Below are 21,063 nucleotides of genomic sequence, written 5' to 3'. Positions count from 1 at the left end.
ACAAAGTGGAGATGAGACGATGGATGGTGAAGGGACCCGTTCCCTATGGAAGGTCCGCCGGCCAGATGAGAGCTCGTGTTCGGCAGCCAAAGAAATTTTAGTTGACGGCCACTTGGCCGGCCAGCGGAGCAAAGCAAGTCTGTGTCCCGCAGGCCGCACTCGTCGGTGGTGGGCTACGACGTTGGATTTCGGCTCTTGAGCCAACCAACTCCCTGGTTGATCCTGCCAGTAGTCATACGCTTGTCTCAAAGATTAAACCGTGCATGTCTCGGTGCAAGCCAAATTAAGGGAAAACCGTGAATGGCTCATTAAATCAGTTATGGTTCCTTAGATTGTACCACTTTACTTGGATAACTGGTAATTCTAGAGCTCATGCATGCAAACAAGAGTCCCGACCAGAAGTGAAAGGGATGCCTTTATTAGATCAAAATAATAGGTCGGCTCGTCCGGTCCGTTTACCTTGGTGACCGTGAATAACTTTGGGCTGATCGCACGGTTCTCATACCGGCGATGAATCTTTCTAATGTCTGCCTTATCAACTGTCGATGGTAGGTTCTGCGCCTACCATGGTTGTAACAGGTGTCAGGGAATCAGGATTCGATTCCGGAGAGGGAGCCTGAGAAACGGCTGCTATATCCAAGGAAGGCAGCGGGCGCGCAAATTACCCACTCCTGGCACGGGGATTAGGTACAGAATTAATTACCTATGTTTGACCAATTTTGGAGTACGTAAAGCATAGTGTTTTTAATTACACAATACAGATGAGATCTATTAGTTTTTGTTAGTATGTTAGTGAACTACTTTGTGACCATTATGTGACCTACACATGCTGCATCAGCCAGTAATTGATATCATCATCATCATCATTATCATCATCATCATCATCATTTCTTCGCTCCAGCAAGCTGAATGCAGTTGTGTACTAGCCTCCTCTAGTTTTTTTCCTGTCAATCCACAGATGATGTTCATATGTGATGCCATTTTATTTAAAGGTCCTTGAAAATCTGCTTTTCCCAAACATGAGGTCTTCCCTTTGGTCTCTTTCTAGAAACACTGCAGTCAAAGAATGCTCAAGGAGTCCTAAGAGGATTTATTCTTTACATGTGACCATACCATTGCAATCTCTTCACTTCAAGACTCTCCAGCAAGCTTCTTTCCAATCCAAGCTGTCACTATCAGCAGTTGAATGAAATTAATTTCATATAATCCAAGCTGTTATCGGACATTATCTGCATTCCTTATTTATAAATTTTTCATTTATTTCATTTATTTTACTTTTTTTTTTTTTTTTTTTTTTTTTTTAAGACAAGACGGAGCAACTTCATTTCTGTTATCATACGACGACTCTGTGTTGATCCAGTAGGTGTTGCTGCTTCTAGACCATACATCAATATAGTTACCAGATATATTTTATACAAGCTGAGCTTGGAAATCAAAGGAAGTGTTTCATCCCCAAGTATTTGACGTACAGCGTGATAGAATGTGGAGCTTTCTGTATTCTGTTGCTAATCTCTTGATGTATGGTATTGTCTGAGGACAGAACACTACCTAATTACTGGTAGTTGTCTACAATATCGATCTCCTCGTCTCTAATTCTTAGATGAACATTTGTAGAGTTTCTTCTCATCCCCAAGCCAATTGTCTTGGTTTTGCTGGATTTAAGACCTGTTGTAAAAGCTTCATTCCAAAGATTTAGGCTAGCTTGTACTTCTGCTTCCGTCTCGCTCCATACCATTACATCATCAGCAAAAACCAGGGCATTAGTTGTTGGATCCTTTCTTTTAACTGCTTTTAAAACTTCATCCGTTATGAATATGAAGAAGAGTGGTGAAAGGCACTTTATTGCTGGAATCATACACTTGATGTACAGTATATTTAGAGTTCGGGGTTTATAGCATTTAAAAATCAGACATTTAGCGTTTTGATTTTCAAATTTAGTATCTTGTAGCATCTATACTTCTTAAATTTAGCGTTTTTTAAGTGCCATCAACATTTGAAGAGTGTCAGTGTTTTTGTCCATTCTTATGTTCTGTAGCATCTGATGGTGATATGCCTCGCAGCCCTCGACAAACTGATCAGCAGTGACGCTTCCAAAAAATGGCAACTTATGCTTCAAAGACACAAGTAATTTGGGTTCCAGAGCACTGTTTTGCCCTGCAACTGTAGGATTAAGTAAATTGCACACTTCTTTGAAAAACACGTTAGTATCACTGACGCTCATGTGGTTTGAGAGCTTAGTTGTGCATTTAAGCATATACTGCTTAAACTGCACCTTAATTTCCTCTTTCTTCATATTGTTTCTGAAACTCTTCAACAAGTCGCTTGTTTCCAACGGAAACCATCCGTCAGCACACCTCTTCAATTCTCCACAAATAACGGTAAATTCATCCCACGGCATGTGAGTGTATGGGTAGGATGGTCCCTCCAGTACTGTGAGTGCTGCATGAATTTTTACAGATATCTGTGGACTGAGCGAAACCAAGAGTTCCATCGGGTGATGACAGGAGCTGAGAACAACAGTGCATTCACATCAGGGGAATTATCTTGCAAAAGATTTAGATAGGAGTTCTTCAACTTCCTACAGTGGAGAAAAGCCATCTTAAGTTTTGAAACCAAATTGTTCAGCTATGACATTTCCTTGAGAATAACATCCCCTCAAGATGCAACTTACGTGAAAAGCACTGGAAGTGAAGAAGTTGGTCTCCAATAATCGTCTGTAATACCTGGAAACATGTACCCATGTATCTGGCTGAGTCTGACTCTAAACCCAGCACGTTTTCATAATCAATATTATAGTCTTTGAAAGCATCGATGATGGCTCGGATGCATGATGTCCCGTTGGCAGCATCCAGAAATGAACAGCTTGCCAAATAAACTTGTTGTTCTGCAGTTGGCGTGATCATCCTGAATAGAACAGCAAAGACACATCTGCCTCGGCTGATCGACGTCTCGTCTGCGATTACTACAATGAGCTTCCCATCCAATGCTGCATTCACCTCTGCCCTTGCTAAATCTCCACAACGTGGAACATAATCTCTGCTAAGGTTACTGACTTAAAGCAGATCTCCTGATCCTGGAACGTACCTATGGGGCCAGTAATATTTCGTTAAACATGCTAGTAATAATAATAGTAAAGTTTAGAGGTAAGGACAAATACTTAAAAGATTTGGCTTGGTGCTGGCCTAGTGAATCACTGAATTTTTAAAGCTTTTCCCTATAAACTTCCATTTATGTACACACTTCAGTATTGCAACTACCACTTATATGCTGACGATAATGCAGATATACAAACACACCACTACAAACAATTTACATGAAACAGTTCAGCATATTAATTCGGATATTGAAAGGCTTACCGCCTATGCTAAAAACAACCACTTACTCCTAAATCCTCGTAAAACACAAAGTATTATCATAGGAAACTCTAAATTATTACATGTAATAAGCAATATCAATCCTCCTCCAATCTTAATCAATGACATTGCTGTACCGTACCTTAAAAATGTAACTAATCTTGGAATCTCCATCAATGAGAATCTGACCTGGAATGAACACGTAACAAATGTATGTAGAAAGGTTCATGCAGCTCTATATCCCCTGAAACGTCACAAGAATTCTTTTCCTCAAAAACTGAAATTAAAATGAATCCAAGCACTACTATTCCCAATTTTATACTATTGTGATACGGTACTAGTCAATATAAATGCTGAACAAGCTTTGAGACTTCAGCGAGCACAAAACTCAAGCATACGATGTGCCTTCCAACTGCGACACTCTTCTTCTTCTGCTTCTTCTTCTTCCCCTTTGTGCCGTTAGGCATCGGGACATTTCAGCCATTTACTAAACTTTCTTTTATCGTGCGCCATTCTCTGAACCTCACCCTCGCTTCTTGATCAGACCCAAGATGTACTCCTCTCATTCAATCCATGGCCTCCCTCGTGTTCTTCTTCCTGTTGGTCTGGCTCGCCATACCTGCTTCGCTTTCCTTTCATCTTCCATTCTTTCTAGGTGACCAATCCAGCCCAATCCTCTCCTCTCAATGACGTCCATTATTGGTTCCTGCTGAAGCTCATCTCTTACTGTGGTGTTTCTAATATGGTCTCTTCGAGTTTTCCCCGCAACTTTCCGTAAATATCTCATCTCAGCGGCAACCAGACGGCTCTCCACTTTTTTATGCACTGTCCAACTCTCTGCACCATACAGGAGGGTTGGCAGGTACACGGCATGATATACCCGCATTTTTGTGTTTCTAATAATTTCTTTCTTCTCTATGATTGTGTTGTTTATAGTAAACTTGATTAGCTTTTCTAATTCTGTTGTTTATTTCTGCCTCTAATTTTCCGTCCTCTCTGAAAATGGTGCCCAGATACTCAATTTGTTCTACTTGTTCAATATCCTCATTGTTCCACTTGATTTGAAGCTGTACTTTTTCTCCTTTGGTGAACTGCATGACCTTCGTTTTGTTCGCATTCACTTCCATCCCACGGTCCTAGAAGGCATAACCCCATTCAGTAAGAGCTTGTTGAAGATCCTCCTTTTTTTCCAGCCAAAATCAGAATGTCGTCTGCATAGACCAGGGATTGGACATATATTGGTCTCATGTTCCAGTTGCCAACCTTAATTCTTTTAGTTCTTCTTTTACACTGCTTAATGACTTGGTTCATGAAGATCACAAAGAGAAGAGGACTCAAGCTGTCACCCTGCTTTACTCCCTTCACCATTTCGAATTCCCTAGAGCATTCACCAGCTATTCTCACCACTCCTTTGACTCTATTGTACATGCTCCTAATGCGGCATAAGAGAGTCTTTGTTACCTTTGACATGATGCTCATGTTACACTATATTTCAAAACATTGGAATGGCTACACATAAATGAACGAAGGAATTTTCACCTAATGACACTTGTTTACCAAGTGCTCTCGACGAACACTCCTACTTACCTCTCTTCTTATTTTCCTTTCCTTTCCTCATTCCATGAAATTGGTACCCGTTCTGGTTCCCTACTTGAAATTCCACTAAGTCGAACGAATTCCTACAATCATTCCTTTTTAGTTACCGCTTCGCGACTCTGGAATACACTCCCAATGGACATTCGGCACCTTACTTCCTCTCATAAATTCAAATCTGCCTGCAGAAAGTTTTTCCTGGGAACATAAAACTGAGTTGTGTGTTTGTTGTGTGAATGGGTTTTCTTCATTTATTATTATTATTATTATTATTATTATTATTATTATTATTATTATTATTATTATTAGTAGGAGTAGTAGTAGTATTGTCACATTAATTGCTGTACTGATATGTAGGCCTAACTTAGTCTTAGAATTATCTGTCCGTAGTATTATTTCTTTTTAGAATTTCTATGTCCTTTAATGTTTACATTTTTAAATATTTTTTATAGTGGTTAAGTGTAAGAGAGGGCCGTGAACCTTAACTTCGCCACAAATATAAGTCAGGAATAAATAAAATAAATAAATGAAAAACAAGCTTTTTTTTTTTTTTTTTTTTTTTACATCCTAGATGGTCTATTAAATTGTAACATTTTAAAATAATGTCCATCCATATTTGTTTGGTTTTCTGTTCGAAAATTTGAATAACCTAAACTAAAATTGCACGTGAAATCGTCATATTAGGAAACTTGTATCTACATGGTTTTTGATCAAAAGTTTACTTAACCTAAAATTCAACAAGGCCGTGTAGCAATCATAATACTTCAAAACAACCATCCACGTGGCTCTCTTTTGGGAGGGGGGGTGGGGAATATAGGCTAGTTTATGACTATTTCACAGTAAGGTAGGCTATACCACTCAAGATGGTGTAAAAGGATTTTAAACATAAATATAAATAATGCCCAAAAATATGTCTGAAAACGACACTTTTCAAGGTAGTCCCGAAAAGCAGGATGGTCCAGCTTGTGAATGGGGATATTAGTCTGCAAGCATATCTTCACAGTATTATCAATGAAAGTTTGTTTCTCGCTTTTTGCTTGTTTTGCCTTTCTATCCATTTCTACTATTGTGGCTTGACGCCACGCTGTTCACATGCTGGTTGAGAAAAAATCGCTCCTTTAGTAGCACATGGTTTTTGCTCTTGCAGTGTTTATCCAAAACGTCTTTCTCCTTCCAATCAAGTTCTTCATTGCAAAATCAATATATTTGTATCGCTTATGTAAAAATGTTCCGATTTGTAACTCTCGGCACGCTGTTTGATCATCACTTCGTTTCTACCCATGGCTAACAGACAATAAATCGCTACCATACTTTAAAACAGAACTAATACTCAGCACCTATGTCAAGAATAACCGACTCAAGAGTCAACACAGAGTAAGTGAACGCGTGTGCTTGAAAGTGTACAAAAAACCTTGGCTCCCTAGTGTTAAATCGGTAGACCTCAGTTATATTTGAGATTCATATTGACAATCTCTGAAACACGAACTATGAATCGAGTAGGGATCGCCGTGAGACATTTGGCGTACACTTTACGTACTAGTACTATTGTTGTTTACACAGCAGAGCTGAAATATAGAATTCATGCTAGGAACAAGATTCGCATCAAGAAATCTTATATGTGTGTGTGTGTGACAGTTGTTGGCTTAAGATAATAAAGGTGTAGAAAATTCATATCGATCGATCATACTATCGATTCAATTCAGATTTCATTTCCATTCAGTTGACAGTATTACTGGAATCGGGAGAGCTCCCTCCTTACTCCTCACTCCATAAAACTACGTATCACTAAGAGTTGCGCGTACTGTATTAAGCTATGTGATTGGTTGTTCTTTGGCCGTTGAAAGACAGTCCACACATTGAAAGATTTACAGCGCTGTAACAATTCTTTCCACTGAAATAAGTAACCACTTATATCTTATTTTTAAGAAAAATTCATCGTTTTTAAAAAGAAATGTGTTTATTTTGGATAAAACTGAGAATTTTGCATCTGTTTTGCATAAATGGTATACTTTTGTATTTTGAACCAATTTCTCATTTTATCACTAATTCAGAGTCACCAAACACCACTCGTAGGGGTCATATGAGTTGAAGGTACATTCACTGACAAAGTTTCAACATATTTCGCATGTATCGCAATTGCTAAAAACCACAAACTTTATGTATATTCATGCACACCTACGTATGCAGCATCAGCCAGTGAGCATTCACTTGATGCGTTTGTTTACATCAGAGCATATTCTAAAAGGCAAAGCAGTATTTACCCCTTGCCTCAGAGATAAAGATCAGTACACATGTGTATGTGTTTTTGTTTGTTGAGTAGTGTATAATTTTGATGATGAGGTAGGGAGAGGGTGAAACTCAGCATTGGCGCATACCTATTCATGTCAAATAATGCCAAGGGGTCTGCTCAATACTTACCCTGTCAGCATGGAGTGCCGAGCAGTGCTCGTCGTACAGTGAGCATCGCGCATAGTGGAATGACTAGCACTGCTCGCACAGTACACACGTGTATTGTACTGTGATATAGCCATTACGACTGAAGCAGTTTGTGTGAACTCTTTTCCCCTTGAAGCGGAACATTTGAGCTTTTGGATGATATACATCTTTCAGTGGTGTTTTGTTCTCTGAAATACGAGTGATACTCCAAAGAATGTTTATCTATGCCACCAGGAGCAACCACTGCATTTGGCTGCTATCTAGCACCTACTATGCACACTTCTTGCATTATCCCTTTCTTTCCTCGCGGGGAAGAATCAGACTATCAACATAATCATGAATTCTCTCTATTCAGGGCTCTCTTGAGACTTTCTTTTCGATCTTTTTCCTTATCGCGCCCTGTTTTGTATACCATCTGTCTTGAGTGGAGATGGCAGCTACAGGCAAGTGCGGGTTATCGAGCATGGTATATAATACATTTGGATGGGAGAAGATTTGTAATTATGTGGGCCAAATAGAACAGTTTATAGGGAACTTGTAGGGAACCTAGGCCATCAGAACAAAGCAGTTGACCGAGCTCGATAGCTGCAGTCGCTTAAGTGCGGCCAGTATCCAGTATTCGGGAGATAGTGGGTTCGAACCCCACTGTCGGCAGCCCTGAAGATGGTTTTCCGTGCTTTCCCATTTTCACACCAGGCAAATGCTGGGGCTATACCTTAATTAAGGCCACAGCCACTTCCTTCCCAGTCCTAGCCCTTTCCTCTCTCATTGTCACCGTAAGACCTATCTGTGTCGGTGCAACGTAAAGCCAATAGAAAAAAAAGAAGTCAACTGTTAAAGTAAGATAGCATCATATTTTCTAACAGAATAAAACATGCACATAATAGTATTATTTAAATCTTTGAATAGTATCAAAATTGTGCGGCTTTGAACAAAGTCTTGCACAAATCTGAGAAAATTTAAATACCGCGCTGAGGGATTAACATCCCTAACCAACAACGAATGACCATCCACAGTGCCATATGCCCTCACTCCTTCTGAGCATGGTCATTAGCAAATTTTAGGATTTTTAAATTGTGATGTCCATATTTTTCTTTGTCTTTTATTACTTATTGTGTTCACACCTAATAAGAAGCAGAAATGAGCTGCTTCCATCTATTTTGGAATGATTTTTACTCTGTATTTAGGAGATATTTCTTTGGGAGTTAATTTTATTTGTCTATTTTTGTCTCTCCAGGCTAGGGCACTGTTGCTCCGAGAATATGAAGGTCGGTATGCCAAAGTGGAACAGGACCTACAACTTATGTCTTTGGGTGCAGCAGCGAATACGGATGCACTGGGCTGATGGTCGTCCTTTGTTGGAAACCAAAGGTGAATGAACAAACTTTGATAATGTTACTTGTTACTGTTTTAATAAAGATCATAACCTGATGAAACCATGTACTTCATCATTGCCTTAAATACTAAAATAACTTCAGAAGTCTAAGGATTCAGTTCTGACTGGTGACTTGTCCATTTTTTGTACCTATACTTAATATCTCTCTGGCATGTATTCTAAGTACTTGACATGACCTAATAAGCTGAAAGTCTATTTCTGCCTTCTATACTTCTTTCTTTCATCGCCCCACTCCCCCTCTGTCAGGATACATGTGTAACTCAACGGGTTTACACACCATGCAACATTGGGCTGGCTTCACTGTAGCCCTCTGTACCTTGTGTATGTAATATATTTTGATGAGTGTATAATGCATGGAAATTTATTTTGTGTTGTTGGCAGATGTTACTCTTCCTATCCCCCCTCCGGCAGGATGAGGTCCTACAGAGTGCAACGCCAGCAGCTCAAGAGGTGACCAGAGTTAGGACAATCACTAGGTAATGCCCATCTACATAGCATAGTCTAGTTCATTCCTCATAGGTCAACAGGCTGGTGGATTTTATTGATTCCTTAATAATATTTAAATGTTAACCTGAGGGAGGTGTCGTAAGTGTCTAAAGAAAGGCTAAATCTGTAGATCCACAAGTTCCTTTCTGTTAACATATCCCAAGGCAGATCAGAATTCATCTCGATCCTCCTGTATATTGTCAGTGGTCTTGATGTGAATGAAACCTCTTCAAAATTAAGGTTATGGACTAGATTTCTTGCACAGAAGCAGTCTGCATGTATTGTTGAGAACTTCAAACTTGCTATGCTCTCTTCCTAAGTATCTAAAATTTCTCTCTTCTGGTTCTATCAGTCATGTATATATTCTCTTAAATTTTATTGTAGTGTTAACTAGTCTTGTCCTGGGAAACATTAAAAAAAAAAAATGATCTATACATAACTTATAAAATATGCACTAACCTTTTCAGTGCTAGTTTTTCTGCTGAATTTTTTTGGCTTACCTCAACTGTCTCTGTCTATAAAATCTGTTAGTTTAGCCCACAGCATTTGTTAAAATGTTCTCATTCACAAGAAGTTCAAAATACTCTGGTTGTGGGATTTCTGGGGTCGAATTAGTATTCAACATACCTGAGTTTATTCCTGGAAGTCATTTACCATCGGCACAGACTTACTGTCAGATCATGTGAAAGGCACAACTTTTTTCCCCTACCTCGTAGCACTTTGTTGACACTATCACTTTCCAAAAGTTCCCAAACATCCCCCACATCAGTTTCACATCCAAAGACTAAGGTGTTTCTTTGAACCCACATACTACAAGCACATGTGGAAGCCATGATGCACAGTATTGTGTTTATATATTTATATTTATTCCACTTATGTCTATACATAGACAAAGACACTACATTGTTGAAAATGTCAACAGATCACAGCAGCATACAAGGAGGGTTGAGTCAATCTAGTTAATTAAACGAGAGCACTAAGAACACAACATTCAAATTTGATAAACTCTATTACAGCAATAGTGTGTCATTTAATGCCAATAGAGTAAACTCGGTGCAACGTTCAACCACCTAGGAACTGGGTAGATGACAAATTAAAAATTGCATGGTGTTGATCCAACCAGAGAGATGTGTATCAGATCAGTTCTTCGTAATTAAAATATATTTTTGGGCACCTTGTTTACCGGTTTATTGTACATAATATTTTAAAATTATACACTGTGTTAGTCTTAACAATGGTACATTTAAAATTTACTTTGTACCTGATATTATATATCGTGTCTAGCAGAAGAACATGGAGTGAAAAACAAGAAAGCAATATTTTAACAGGATCTTTATCTATATTAAATGGGATGAGATTAAAACAAGTAAGATGCAGAAATTGTGCCTAAAAGTTTTATATTTTTATATCGGTATAGCATGGTTAATGTAGCTTAATATTTCGAAACGTGGCTTATCAATTACCGTCATTAAATAAAAATTTACGGAAGGAGATGTTAAACCATTAGAATTTTGGGAATAAAAATAATAATTTAGTTTGGCTGTTGCTGGCCTGGTTCATCTGTTGTAAGGCAAACCCTCCGACGAGAGTGTGTGATATCTGCCGTGTGCAGGAAACTCTTCAGTTTCTAACAGTCTGTCAGTATGTACTGAAAGGCTAGTGCGGTAGAAGATAGTGTTGTTTGTGGTGTATAAGTTGCAGGGATGTTGGGGGCAACACAGACACCCAGTCTCTGAGCCAAAGGGATTAACCATTTAAGACTGAAATTCCCCGATCCACCCAGAAATTGAACCCGGGGCCCTCGGAACAGAAAGCCACTACACTGACCATTCAGCCAAGGATCTGGACATTCAGGGGAATGAATAAAACAATATGATTAAATGCAGAATATAGGCAAGATATCTGAGCTGTGGAAAGAAGAAATAGAAGGGGAGAACTACTTGTCTAGACAGGGACAGTTGTAGACCCTGGTAGTATTAGAAGGCACAGAAGACTCAGGCTACTTCAACATCATGTTTTCATTAGTGTGAGAGGCAAAAACATGCAGTGCAAAACCAAGCAGTGGTCTTGTTTATTCTGGGTGGTGTGGTAGTGGTGGTGGTGGTGGTGGTGGTGGTGGTGGTGGTATTGATGAATGTATGGCTATGACATGCACAATGAAATGAAAATCCACAGCCTGTTTCTAGTCATTCGACCGAGTCTGGAATGGAATGAGTGAAGCCCCCATCTAGCGGCGAGGATAGAAATTGTGCCAGCTGCCAAAGCCTGTCGCATTTTTCTGGGGCAACGATTAATGAATGACAGATGAAATGAAATGATATTGGAGAGTGTTGCTGGAATGAATTATGATAGAGAAAACCGGAGTACCTGGAGAAAAACCTGTCCCGCCTCCGCTTTGTCCAGCATAAATCTCACATAGTGACCAGGATTTGAACTACGGAACCCAGCGGTGAGAGGCTGGTGCCCTTATGACATGCACAATATGGACTTTAAAATGTTGTGCTGTAAACTTTGGGAGTTACAAGCAGATATATAGTGGATTTGATAACCTAGGAATCTAATCAATGGCCAAGCAGGATAACTAATTATGAACTTAGAGAAATAACCACCTAGAGACCAGTAGAGCAGATAAAACAGAAGTGTACATAAATTGCCATCCTGAGGCAAGACAGACTATCAATGAAATAATGAAATCTGCCCAGGTGGAGGGGTTGGAGCAAACCTCTAATGACCAAGGAAGATCTGTAGACCAGAGACTTGCACCCCTAAACCTGATGAAATGCAGAAGTAGTGGCTTAGATTAGAGAATACCAGCACTTCGAATAACCAGTCTGCTGCTTCATTTCTTACCGGATTCTTGCTCTGAGGAAAGTCTAAGTTCGATGTATTTTTCTGTGTCATTCTGCTCTACAATTTATGTCCGATATATACCGTATTTGCCTAGGTCTTGCTCTTCCTTTTATCTTTTCTTTTCATGCTTAACTACATTCACATTTGTCTTGGCCTTGGTCTCTCCTTTCTATTACTCATTCTTCTCATGGTACAGTAGAAGTTCCTTATAGCGAGAATTCACAACAGCAGAAAATGTACTCGCTATAGCAGATTGTCGTTATATCAGGTTTTTCGTAAAAGTCGGGAGGGGGAGAACACACATTAAAATCGGTATGAAACGGCAATCAATTTGTTCGAAACTTGTGTTTACGCAGATTTCCATACTGCAGCTTACTCATTAGTTTTCTTCTAATTCTGAGAAACGTGAATCCGTCTGTTCAATTTCTTCCTAAAAAATTGGACTAGTATCACTCCCGTGGGTTTTGTGATAAACATTTTGGTTTACTTATTCAAATTGCATAATGTAATCTAACCTAACCTTATATGCATGATGAAAACATATTTCAAGCACCAGTGAAGTAATGACAACCTTTTTGCTATAAATTTACATGGGAATAGCCTTTCAGAAATTTAACCACTTGTGAGGAAATACAGTGAAATCTTATTAGGGATTTCCTTATAAAGACTATTTCTCGGCTTAGCATGCTGTAAATTCGAAGTACCGATTCACATCATATTCAATCTATATAAAAATACCTCGCTTATCGCGTCTCAAATTTTCACTATTACCCCTTAGTACGATGACATTTTTCCTAGCCCTGAAAATGTCCTTTGTCTTCCCTTGTGAAAGGAACGTTATTTCCAAGACAAATTTGAGTCCACACCATTAGCCTCACGAAAGCTCAGTTTTGCTCTCCGGTTTTCATTGATATTGCTGAATAACCCAGAAAGCCTGTTTGTGCTTGTATTTCGCATTCCTTTCAGAAGATACAAATTTATTGTGTTGCATTATACAGCGAAGTGTACCAAATATTTGTCGCGTGATAGCCTACTTACAGATTAGAAACATAATCCTGTGGAGTTGACTAGCGTGGTCATATTATTGTGTAGACCAGTTATGGATACTGAAAAGGTCGCGATGTTGCTTACTAATGAAGACAAAATCAAAATCCAGGAAGTGGACAGGCATCCGCATCTTTCAACAATGGTGCATATGTTGAAACTCGCACCTTCGAGTTTCGACTCGAGTTGATCCATTCAATCAAAGTGTTGTCGCATTCAATATGATGGTTAAAGTAATCCTCTCGCACATGGCTGAGGCCCAAGTTTAACCTTCAAATAATTCATTATCGAAGAGTGTGATCAGAAAACAATGTTTAATAACCCACTGGTCCGAATATAAAGCTTCAACTGACATTTGTTTTAGAAAGAGAGTGATCTGCAAATAATGCGCTGATACTTTTATAGACCCCAGTGCAAATGTTTATATTTGTTGTCTGGTGTTTTACATACCCTTTAATACACTCTTGTTACCGGTATTTTTAATAAGCCCCAGCGAAAAGATTTTTGATTTGTTCTCTCTTCTTTTTCATGCCTTTTTTAATACTCTTATCTTTAGAAACAGTAGATAACCCAATCTTTCACTGTACCTGTTGTTCATACACGACGTAAAATAGAGGTACGTCGGAAAAGAACATATCGAATGTTTACATATCCCTGTTGGATAGTTCTGATTTGTATATTCAATAATACATTTTCTCGCTTAACACATTATCTTTCCTTGTCCCTTGCAAAAACGTCCAATCGAGGGTTTACTGAATAAACTAACCTCTAAAATTAGCCTTTTATTGTGCGCTATATTTTGAGGTGTATCACATTCTTACTTAATTTTAGTACATAACATTAAATTAAGCTATCATTATTTATTTCAGCCTCTATTTCTAAAAAGTTAGCTACTACTATCAGCTACGTTGGTTTATGGAAACATATTCTCTTTCATTTTCAAATCGTATTCACAGAACACTAGTCGACAAGTATTACTAATAGACTCCGACGTCCCCTTTGAGTTCGAAGGTCGATGATAGAGCTTGCTAGTGCACGTAGCCCAGAAACTATACCGACAATGACCGTTCGCATTGAATATAATAGCTGGACTGCATAAATAGCTGTAACAGAAAAAATAACCCACACTTACTTGTTCGTAATAATGGATGTCTCAGTGATAGGGTTCTCGCTATAACCAAAGGAGAATACACAATTTAATATAAGAATTTTCAAGGGACAGAAAAAAGCTGTTGTTACAACAGAGTTCTCGCTATACGCCATACTCGCTGTAGCTTCTGCTGTAATTTGTCATTGTATTTATCCTTCTCCTTGTTCCAGTTCTTTTTCCTAACTTTATATCTTTCGTTTCTCTTTGTACACATTACCTGTAAATAGACTATTCAATTACTTTTAAACATCATTTTGAGTTATATTTGATAGACGGAAACAATTTAACAGCAATGTGTTTGCATTTTAGGCAGTATTCCTTTTATGTTAGTGGTCAAGGATCAGAACCCTCCATGGTTAAACATTTGCCTTTCACCGCTGTGTTCCAGGTTTGTTTTTTGGTGACTCTGTGTGACATCTGTTTTGGACCTGGCCCAGCGCTTGTCTGGAATCAAGTTAAATAGATTTAGGTTTGTTTCATGAATCAAGGAGTTAAAAGGAAAGGAGAGAAAAGAAAAAGATACCCAATTTAATATTCAAATTAATAACCACCTTGTATGTACTTGTAAATTAAACATTGAATGCCACTATATACATCAGTGTGCATTAACTCATAAATGATACTATGGCAGGTTTTAAAGCAGGTAAATAATTGCAATGACAGGCTATAAATTGTTTATAAAAGAAACAGAGATAAAATGTTGCTACTGTTATTGCACAGAAATTTAATTAACAGAGGCAGCAATCCATTTATTTTTATTATTTTCCTCCTTTTTACCCACCGATTTCTCAGTCTTGAAACATTGTTTGCATGGTGCACAAAGTGTACTTGTAATACTGTGATCAAACAGTTGATTTCTGCATCGGTTAGATAATGTTCGTTAAAGAAAAAGAGAAAAAATCATCGCAAGTGTGTGGTGACCTGCCATGTTCACTCAGAAGACCCAAACAGGTAATGAATGCTATACTTTCGCACCTATATTGACTTGCCCTGCAACTTTATCCATGCATCAATACACTGCAGTTGATGGTCAGTGTTGTAGAACTTGGAATAAGGGAACAGCAATATATATATTTCCGTTATCTTTGTATTTAGGCATAAGTAAATCGGTACCCAGGTAATCTCTTGGTCTGTCCTTCTCTATTCTGTCTGTGAAACTGATATTTTGACTGCATTCATTATTTTATGAACAAGCCATATGTGCTTTTTTAAAAAATATGTATATTTTTCACCAGTCTGTACATTTATGAGGATGTTCATTTCTCTCTAAGTGAATGTTTCCCTTTAAAAATTAGGATGTTCAATGGAGTCTCATATCTTGTGGATGAGTTTTATTAAACAGAGTGATATTAGCTTCAAGTTTTGTCTTCCCTTTGTAGTATTGTACTGATTTATTCAATCATCCGCAATTAAACTATGGATGGGAACAACACCAAAGAGACTGCCTTGTTAAAGTGATTTGTGGACCTTAACGGCAACTCTCAACTCGACTTTGTAGGTAGATGGGTATCTTAGATACTTGTAGCTTTCAAAACAGTGGGACATCAGAGAGTTTTACTTTCAATGTGTGTTGTCCAGAGTTACTTTTTTTTTCCTTCAATTTTTTAATAATTTTGTAAACAAATGAAGACAATCAATGAATTCTGTAGTTAGTGGCTGTGCCTACCTTGTTGTTGTTGTATGTTATGGCTTATTGGGGGCCACTCATTCCTCTACGGGTGATGATGGAATCTTGCTTGTTGTCTTGTTTTCTTGTGGATACAATACTTTGATAATTACAGAGTGCTTTGAATATTAGTACAATGGTTTCAGTCTATCCGGATGGTAACACATAGGACAACCCTTGAGAGAAACATTGAACTGTTAATTTTGTTAATTTTTTTTTCTTTTCATTTCATGAAAGGAACCCATTATTACAATTTATTGTTGATATCGTTTTAGTGTTTTTTCTCAAGGAATGTCTTAGCCACAATTTTATGACCATGCTGGCACTCAGCTGCCTATACTTCACTCATAGATCAATGCTCAGCCATTCACCTGTTATAGGTGATGATGGATTTTGTAGTTAAAGTATCTTAAAGAACAAACCCTCTGTTGTGTGCCTAGCATGTTACCAGACAAGAATGATTTTTTCTTACCTTTTCTGTGTGTATAATTCGAGTATGTTCTTACCTGGTAAGTAGGCTACCATTAACTTGTGACCATCAGATAGGCTGTGGTGTTGTCTTCGTATCTTAATGTGTTTGGTGTTCCTTTGACATGTGAAAAGTTGGAGACCTTTTCTCCTCCTCACATTCCTTCATGTCAAAGGTGCATCTCAATTGTACTAAACTTCACGAGTACTCGTGTGTTCTTAAGGTGCTTTTGAATGAACTTTCATTACCTCCAAACTATTTACTGTGATTGTCTTCTACATGTGATGGCTGCGATTGTTACCACATATTGGCAGCTAGAAGAAGAATCTTTCTATCCTTGAAATGGCCACATACATTCAATATACACAGACTGTATTCTAAGAAAGCAGCATTACAAAAAAAATGAAATATTACGGATAGTCATAGTAAGCATGGTAGCTCCTAATTAAATGTTCTTTCTACTGTGATATGTGTTAGTTTTGGAAGTGAAGAATGATTGGTAGTCACAAAGTGTGAATGTAGAAATTTTTAGTGATGGAAACTGTTTCAAATTCTCAAACATTTGTGTAACGCACAATACACCATATGGATGGCATATTATTACTTTGAACTACTCCAAACACTGAAGTACCTCTTCGTTAACAGCACCAGGCTGAATTACTCACATAGTAGAAATATTGGTTTTCTGATCCCAGTTTGGCAGATTCAATCCCAGCTCAGCCAGTGGTATATGGGGGTGCTTAGAATACTTTAGCCTCATGCCTGTAGATTTATCGGCATGTAAAGGAACTCCTGCATAATACTAATTCACAAATCTCTTTGCAGTCTGTTTGCAACATCTTATACTGCCTACGCCTCCGACCAGCCATATGCGGCTTTCCACAGAACCTTTCACAGTTTGCTGGTTTTGCTCTCCTCTTATGCATCTTCAAGCATGAATTGCAGCTGGATTCACAATTCAACTAGCAAAGGTTGTTAAACTCAACCCTGCTGTTCAACCAACACCCTCTACAACACAGTGCTTCAGATGGAAAATATCCACATACAGGATGCCATTTTGGTAGGTCGTCCTTATGGCGCTATGTCGCCCGACACTTACGGTAAGCAGTATCACAGGTCCACTCACATTTGACTGCATTCTTCCCCATTTCAAATGCCATCTCTCCTAGCTCTGTACCATCCTTGCAAAGTAAAAACCAGCTGCCACAGACATGTCCCCTGTATTGGCCAGTCTTCTTCCTTCTCTCACAACAGCAACAACAGCTTGAGCCATGTTTCTCCTGGAATAGGTAGCGACAACATTTTTTGCAGCTAAATCCTGTCATTCCTTTGTTTCCATATTTCATGATCAGACTGGTGTCGCATTTTATATCCACGAACAATTTTCCCCCTTGTTCTCATTCTTCCTTGACACAGAATAATTCCAATACAGTACTTTCCCGATCATCCTTTCACTTTCTGTTGTGTTGTTTCTCTTTCATACTTCCAACACCACAACCCGACCATTCTCTTATTCATCTGTCCTGGATGAATCCTCGTTACTGAAGCTGGTCCACGGTTTCATCTCGGCACAGCTGAAGGTTCGCGCTGGTTTCTCATGCCTCTGTGGGAACATCATATGTATCATTGCCCTTTGTTTTGACGATTTTGTATGGTCCAAGATACTTGGGCTTAATTTTAAGCCCTGTCCTCTTTATTGTTACAAGGTCACCAACCCTGTACTTCAGTTGTTCACGCTTGTTGGTATTGAAACTCTTCTTATTCTCTCTTGTATTTTAAGAATGTTCTGTTTTGCCTGACGATGTGGATTATCACTTGAGGCGTAGAACTGTATTCACATTTCATCCTCTAAAAAATCTCGGATTCTGCTTCCTCTTTTGTCTTCATCTTCACTCCCATCAGAAGCTCAAAAGGGCTAGTGTTGATGCTAGTTTGGTAGGTGGGATTCAGGATCTGCTATAATTTGTCAACATGTCTGTACCGCTGGGCTTGATTGGTGATGGATAACTCAGACAGGACTGGAAGAATGACTGAATTTATCCTTCTCATTTACCATTTGCTCTAAGTAGTCCAGTTGTTATTTTGAAGTGCTTGATCTTCTCTTTTTGCTAGAATTCTTCAAATTCCTGGGAGGTAAATGTCGTTTCCCTATCGCACACAATGACAATCAGATTCCCAAATACGTTCTGCCGCTTTGGGCGTTTCTCGATAACTTCTTTCGAAGTGGTTGATTTTGTTGGATAGAACGAGGTGAACTCCGTGAAGGCATCTACAGTGACAATGTGTTTATAATTCTTGGACGTGCTCTCTAGAGGGCCCAAATGGTCAGTATGATATGTGTGTAGTGGAACATCTTTCTCTAGTGGATGGAGGTAGCCTCTTTTCTTTCCTCTTTTTCTGTTGACTAGAATGCAGGGCGTACAGTTTTTTATACATCTTTCAATGTTGTTCCTCATATCTGCAATGTAGTAGTCTCTCTTGAGTAACTCTTCTGTTTTCTTTACAGCAAAGTGTCCCCTGCCATTAGCATATCTTATTATTTCTCCTTGCATTGCACTTGCAATGCTCAACAAAGATCATTCTTTAACAAATCATTTTCAAAGAGTTTCTTTTTCAGCAGTTCATAATTGCTGCTTACATTCCATCTTCAAGTTGGCCATTCTTTATCCACTGGTTCAAACCGGTGGCGGCAACATGATAGGATACCAGCTTAGCGCATCCACGGGATGCATTCTTAGGTTCCAAAAATGTTCGATTGTGTAGTTATATTTTTGCAAGAGAATAGCCCATATTGCGACTAGGATTAAGATCTTTTTTCTGCATTGTCTTCTGGAAATCCTGGCAGTCAGTGATGATTTTTAGTTTGTTGCCTCTGACATGTCGCCGAACACTTACGGCAAGAGTCGGGCTGAGTTGCTCAGGCCCTTGAGGCGCTGACCTTCTGACCAAAACTTGTGGTAGGTTCAATCCGGACTCAGTCCGGTGGTATTTGAAGATGCTCAAATACGTTGGCCTTGTGTCAGTAGATTTACTGGCACATAAAAGAACTCCTGCGGGACTAAATTCTGGCACCTTCAGCATCTCTGGAAACTATTAAGGTAGTTAGTGGGACGTGAAGCAAATAACATTATAATTATCGTTATTTACAGCAAGCGGTATCACAGTTCTACTCACAGCCGCCTGCTTTCTTCTTCTTTTTTCAAACTTTATTTCTCGTAGCTCTATACAATCCTTACAAGGTAAATGACCAGTCGCCACAGACATGTCTGCAGTATTCTCTGGTCTTCTTCCTTTCTCTCTCTCAATGGCGACAATGGGTTGAGCCATATTTGTCCTAGTCTAGGTAGTGATAAAATGTTTGCAGCTTAATCCTGTCATTTATTCGTCGCCATTTGATATCCATGAACATTTTCCCCCTGGTTCTCTTTCTCCCTTGACGCAGAACCATTTGCAATAAAGTACATTCTTCATCGTCCTTTCGCTTCCTTGTTTTTCAACACCATTTTCATTATTATTCATTATCAGCAGTTAACTGATGTAGGTAGTTCCCTCTGTGGATCACTGGTGGAGTATCAGCCTCCAAATCCCAAGATTGTGGGTTCAAACTCGGCAGAATTGGTTGGATTTTTAAAAGGCGGAATATGTGAATTTGTTTTACTCAACAACAAAAACGTCGTCTCCGTACAGGCCATGACTTCTTAACTTCAGCATTTGGGGGTAGAGTGGTTAGTTTTACACCCAGCTGCCTTTGTCCTCAGGAATAGGCTGAGTAAACCTCAGGGCCACGTATACCTCCAGAAATGGAAACCTTGTTTCTTAAATTTTTCGACTAACTGAAGGGGAATCGAACCCACGTCCCTTTGAATGAACCAAGCCCACCTTTACTATCTCAGCCAGGCAGGCCCTATTCATTTCTCTGTATCATCTCTGGTAATCACCCAGCATTGATCCATTTCTCTGCCATCTTTTAGAGTAAAACAGAACATCAAAATTGACAAACAGGCAGCCTAAGTGGCATCTAATCAAAATGTTTCCACAGGAGAGCTGAGGCATACAATTATTATTATTATTATTATTATTATTATTATTATTATTATTATTATTATTCCTATAGGGATTATTGTTCTACTTGTTTCCACTCGATGGTGTATCTATCTTGTACATTGCATCAGTTATTGATGTAACCACTGAAAACATAAGCATAAATTAACATAAAAATGAAATGCACTATGTCAACACACAAAGAAGTTATAACGCTTATAATTCTTGAAAATGTGATGTTAAATTATTAAATAATAGATAATGTGCCACTTGCACAGTGTATTTTTATGAATTTTATATTTTTTTCTGATTTTTTAATTAGGTAGTTTAAATGGGATTATACAGGATGAATAGCACAAGAAATCAAAGAATGAATAATTCTTTATAGAAGGTATTGATAGTGTATAGATATGTGGAATAGTATGATTATGTATGATATTTGTTAAGTGTACATGCTGGATGTTGTAGAAAAATCTTGTTTCTGTAAAAGCTATAACAGTTAAAGCTTCCCACTCATGTATGTGGCCATGCACAGATTTTTTGAGATTTTTTTCTTTTCATGTTGCCAGTATGTTGGAT

At 38.5% G+C, this 21,063-nt stretch overlaps 1 protein-coding gene across 1 annotated transcript in view; it reads left to right on the top strand.

The window, feature by feature from the left end:
• Plc21C (Phospholipase C at 21C) overlaps positions 1 to 11,315 on the top strand; it is a 182,382-nt gene extending 171,067 nt beyond the window's left edge. Inside the window, exons 20-21 of the mRNA XM_067153731.2 lie at positions 8,620 to 8,753; positions 9,160 to 11,315. Coding sequence (XP_067009832.2) covers positions 8,620 to 8,727 — 108 coding nt within the window. The 3' untranslated portion in view covers positions 8,728 to 8,753; positions 9,160 to 11,315. The remainder of the gene's footprint in view (positions 1 to 8,619; positions 8,754 to 9,159) is intronic.
• The last annotated feature ends 9,748 nt before the right edge of the window (positions 11,316 to 21,063 follow it).

This window comes from Anabrus simplex, chromosome 9 (assembly GCF_040414725.1).
Source record: "Anabrus simplex isolate iqAnaSimp1 chromosome 9, ASM4041472v1, whole genome shotgun sequence".
NCBI lineage: Eukaryota > Metazoa > Arthropoda > Insecta > Orthoptera > Tettigoniidae > Anabrus > Anabrus simplex.
Note: the sequence above shows the minus strand (reverse complement) of the source record. Positions and strands in the feature narration are given on the sequence as shown.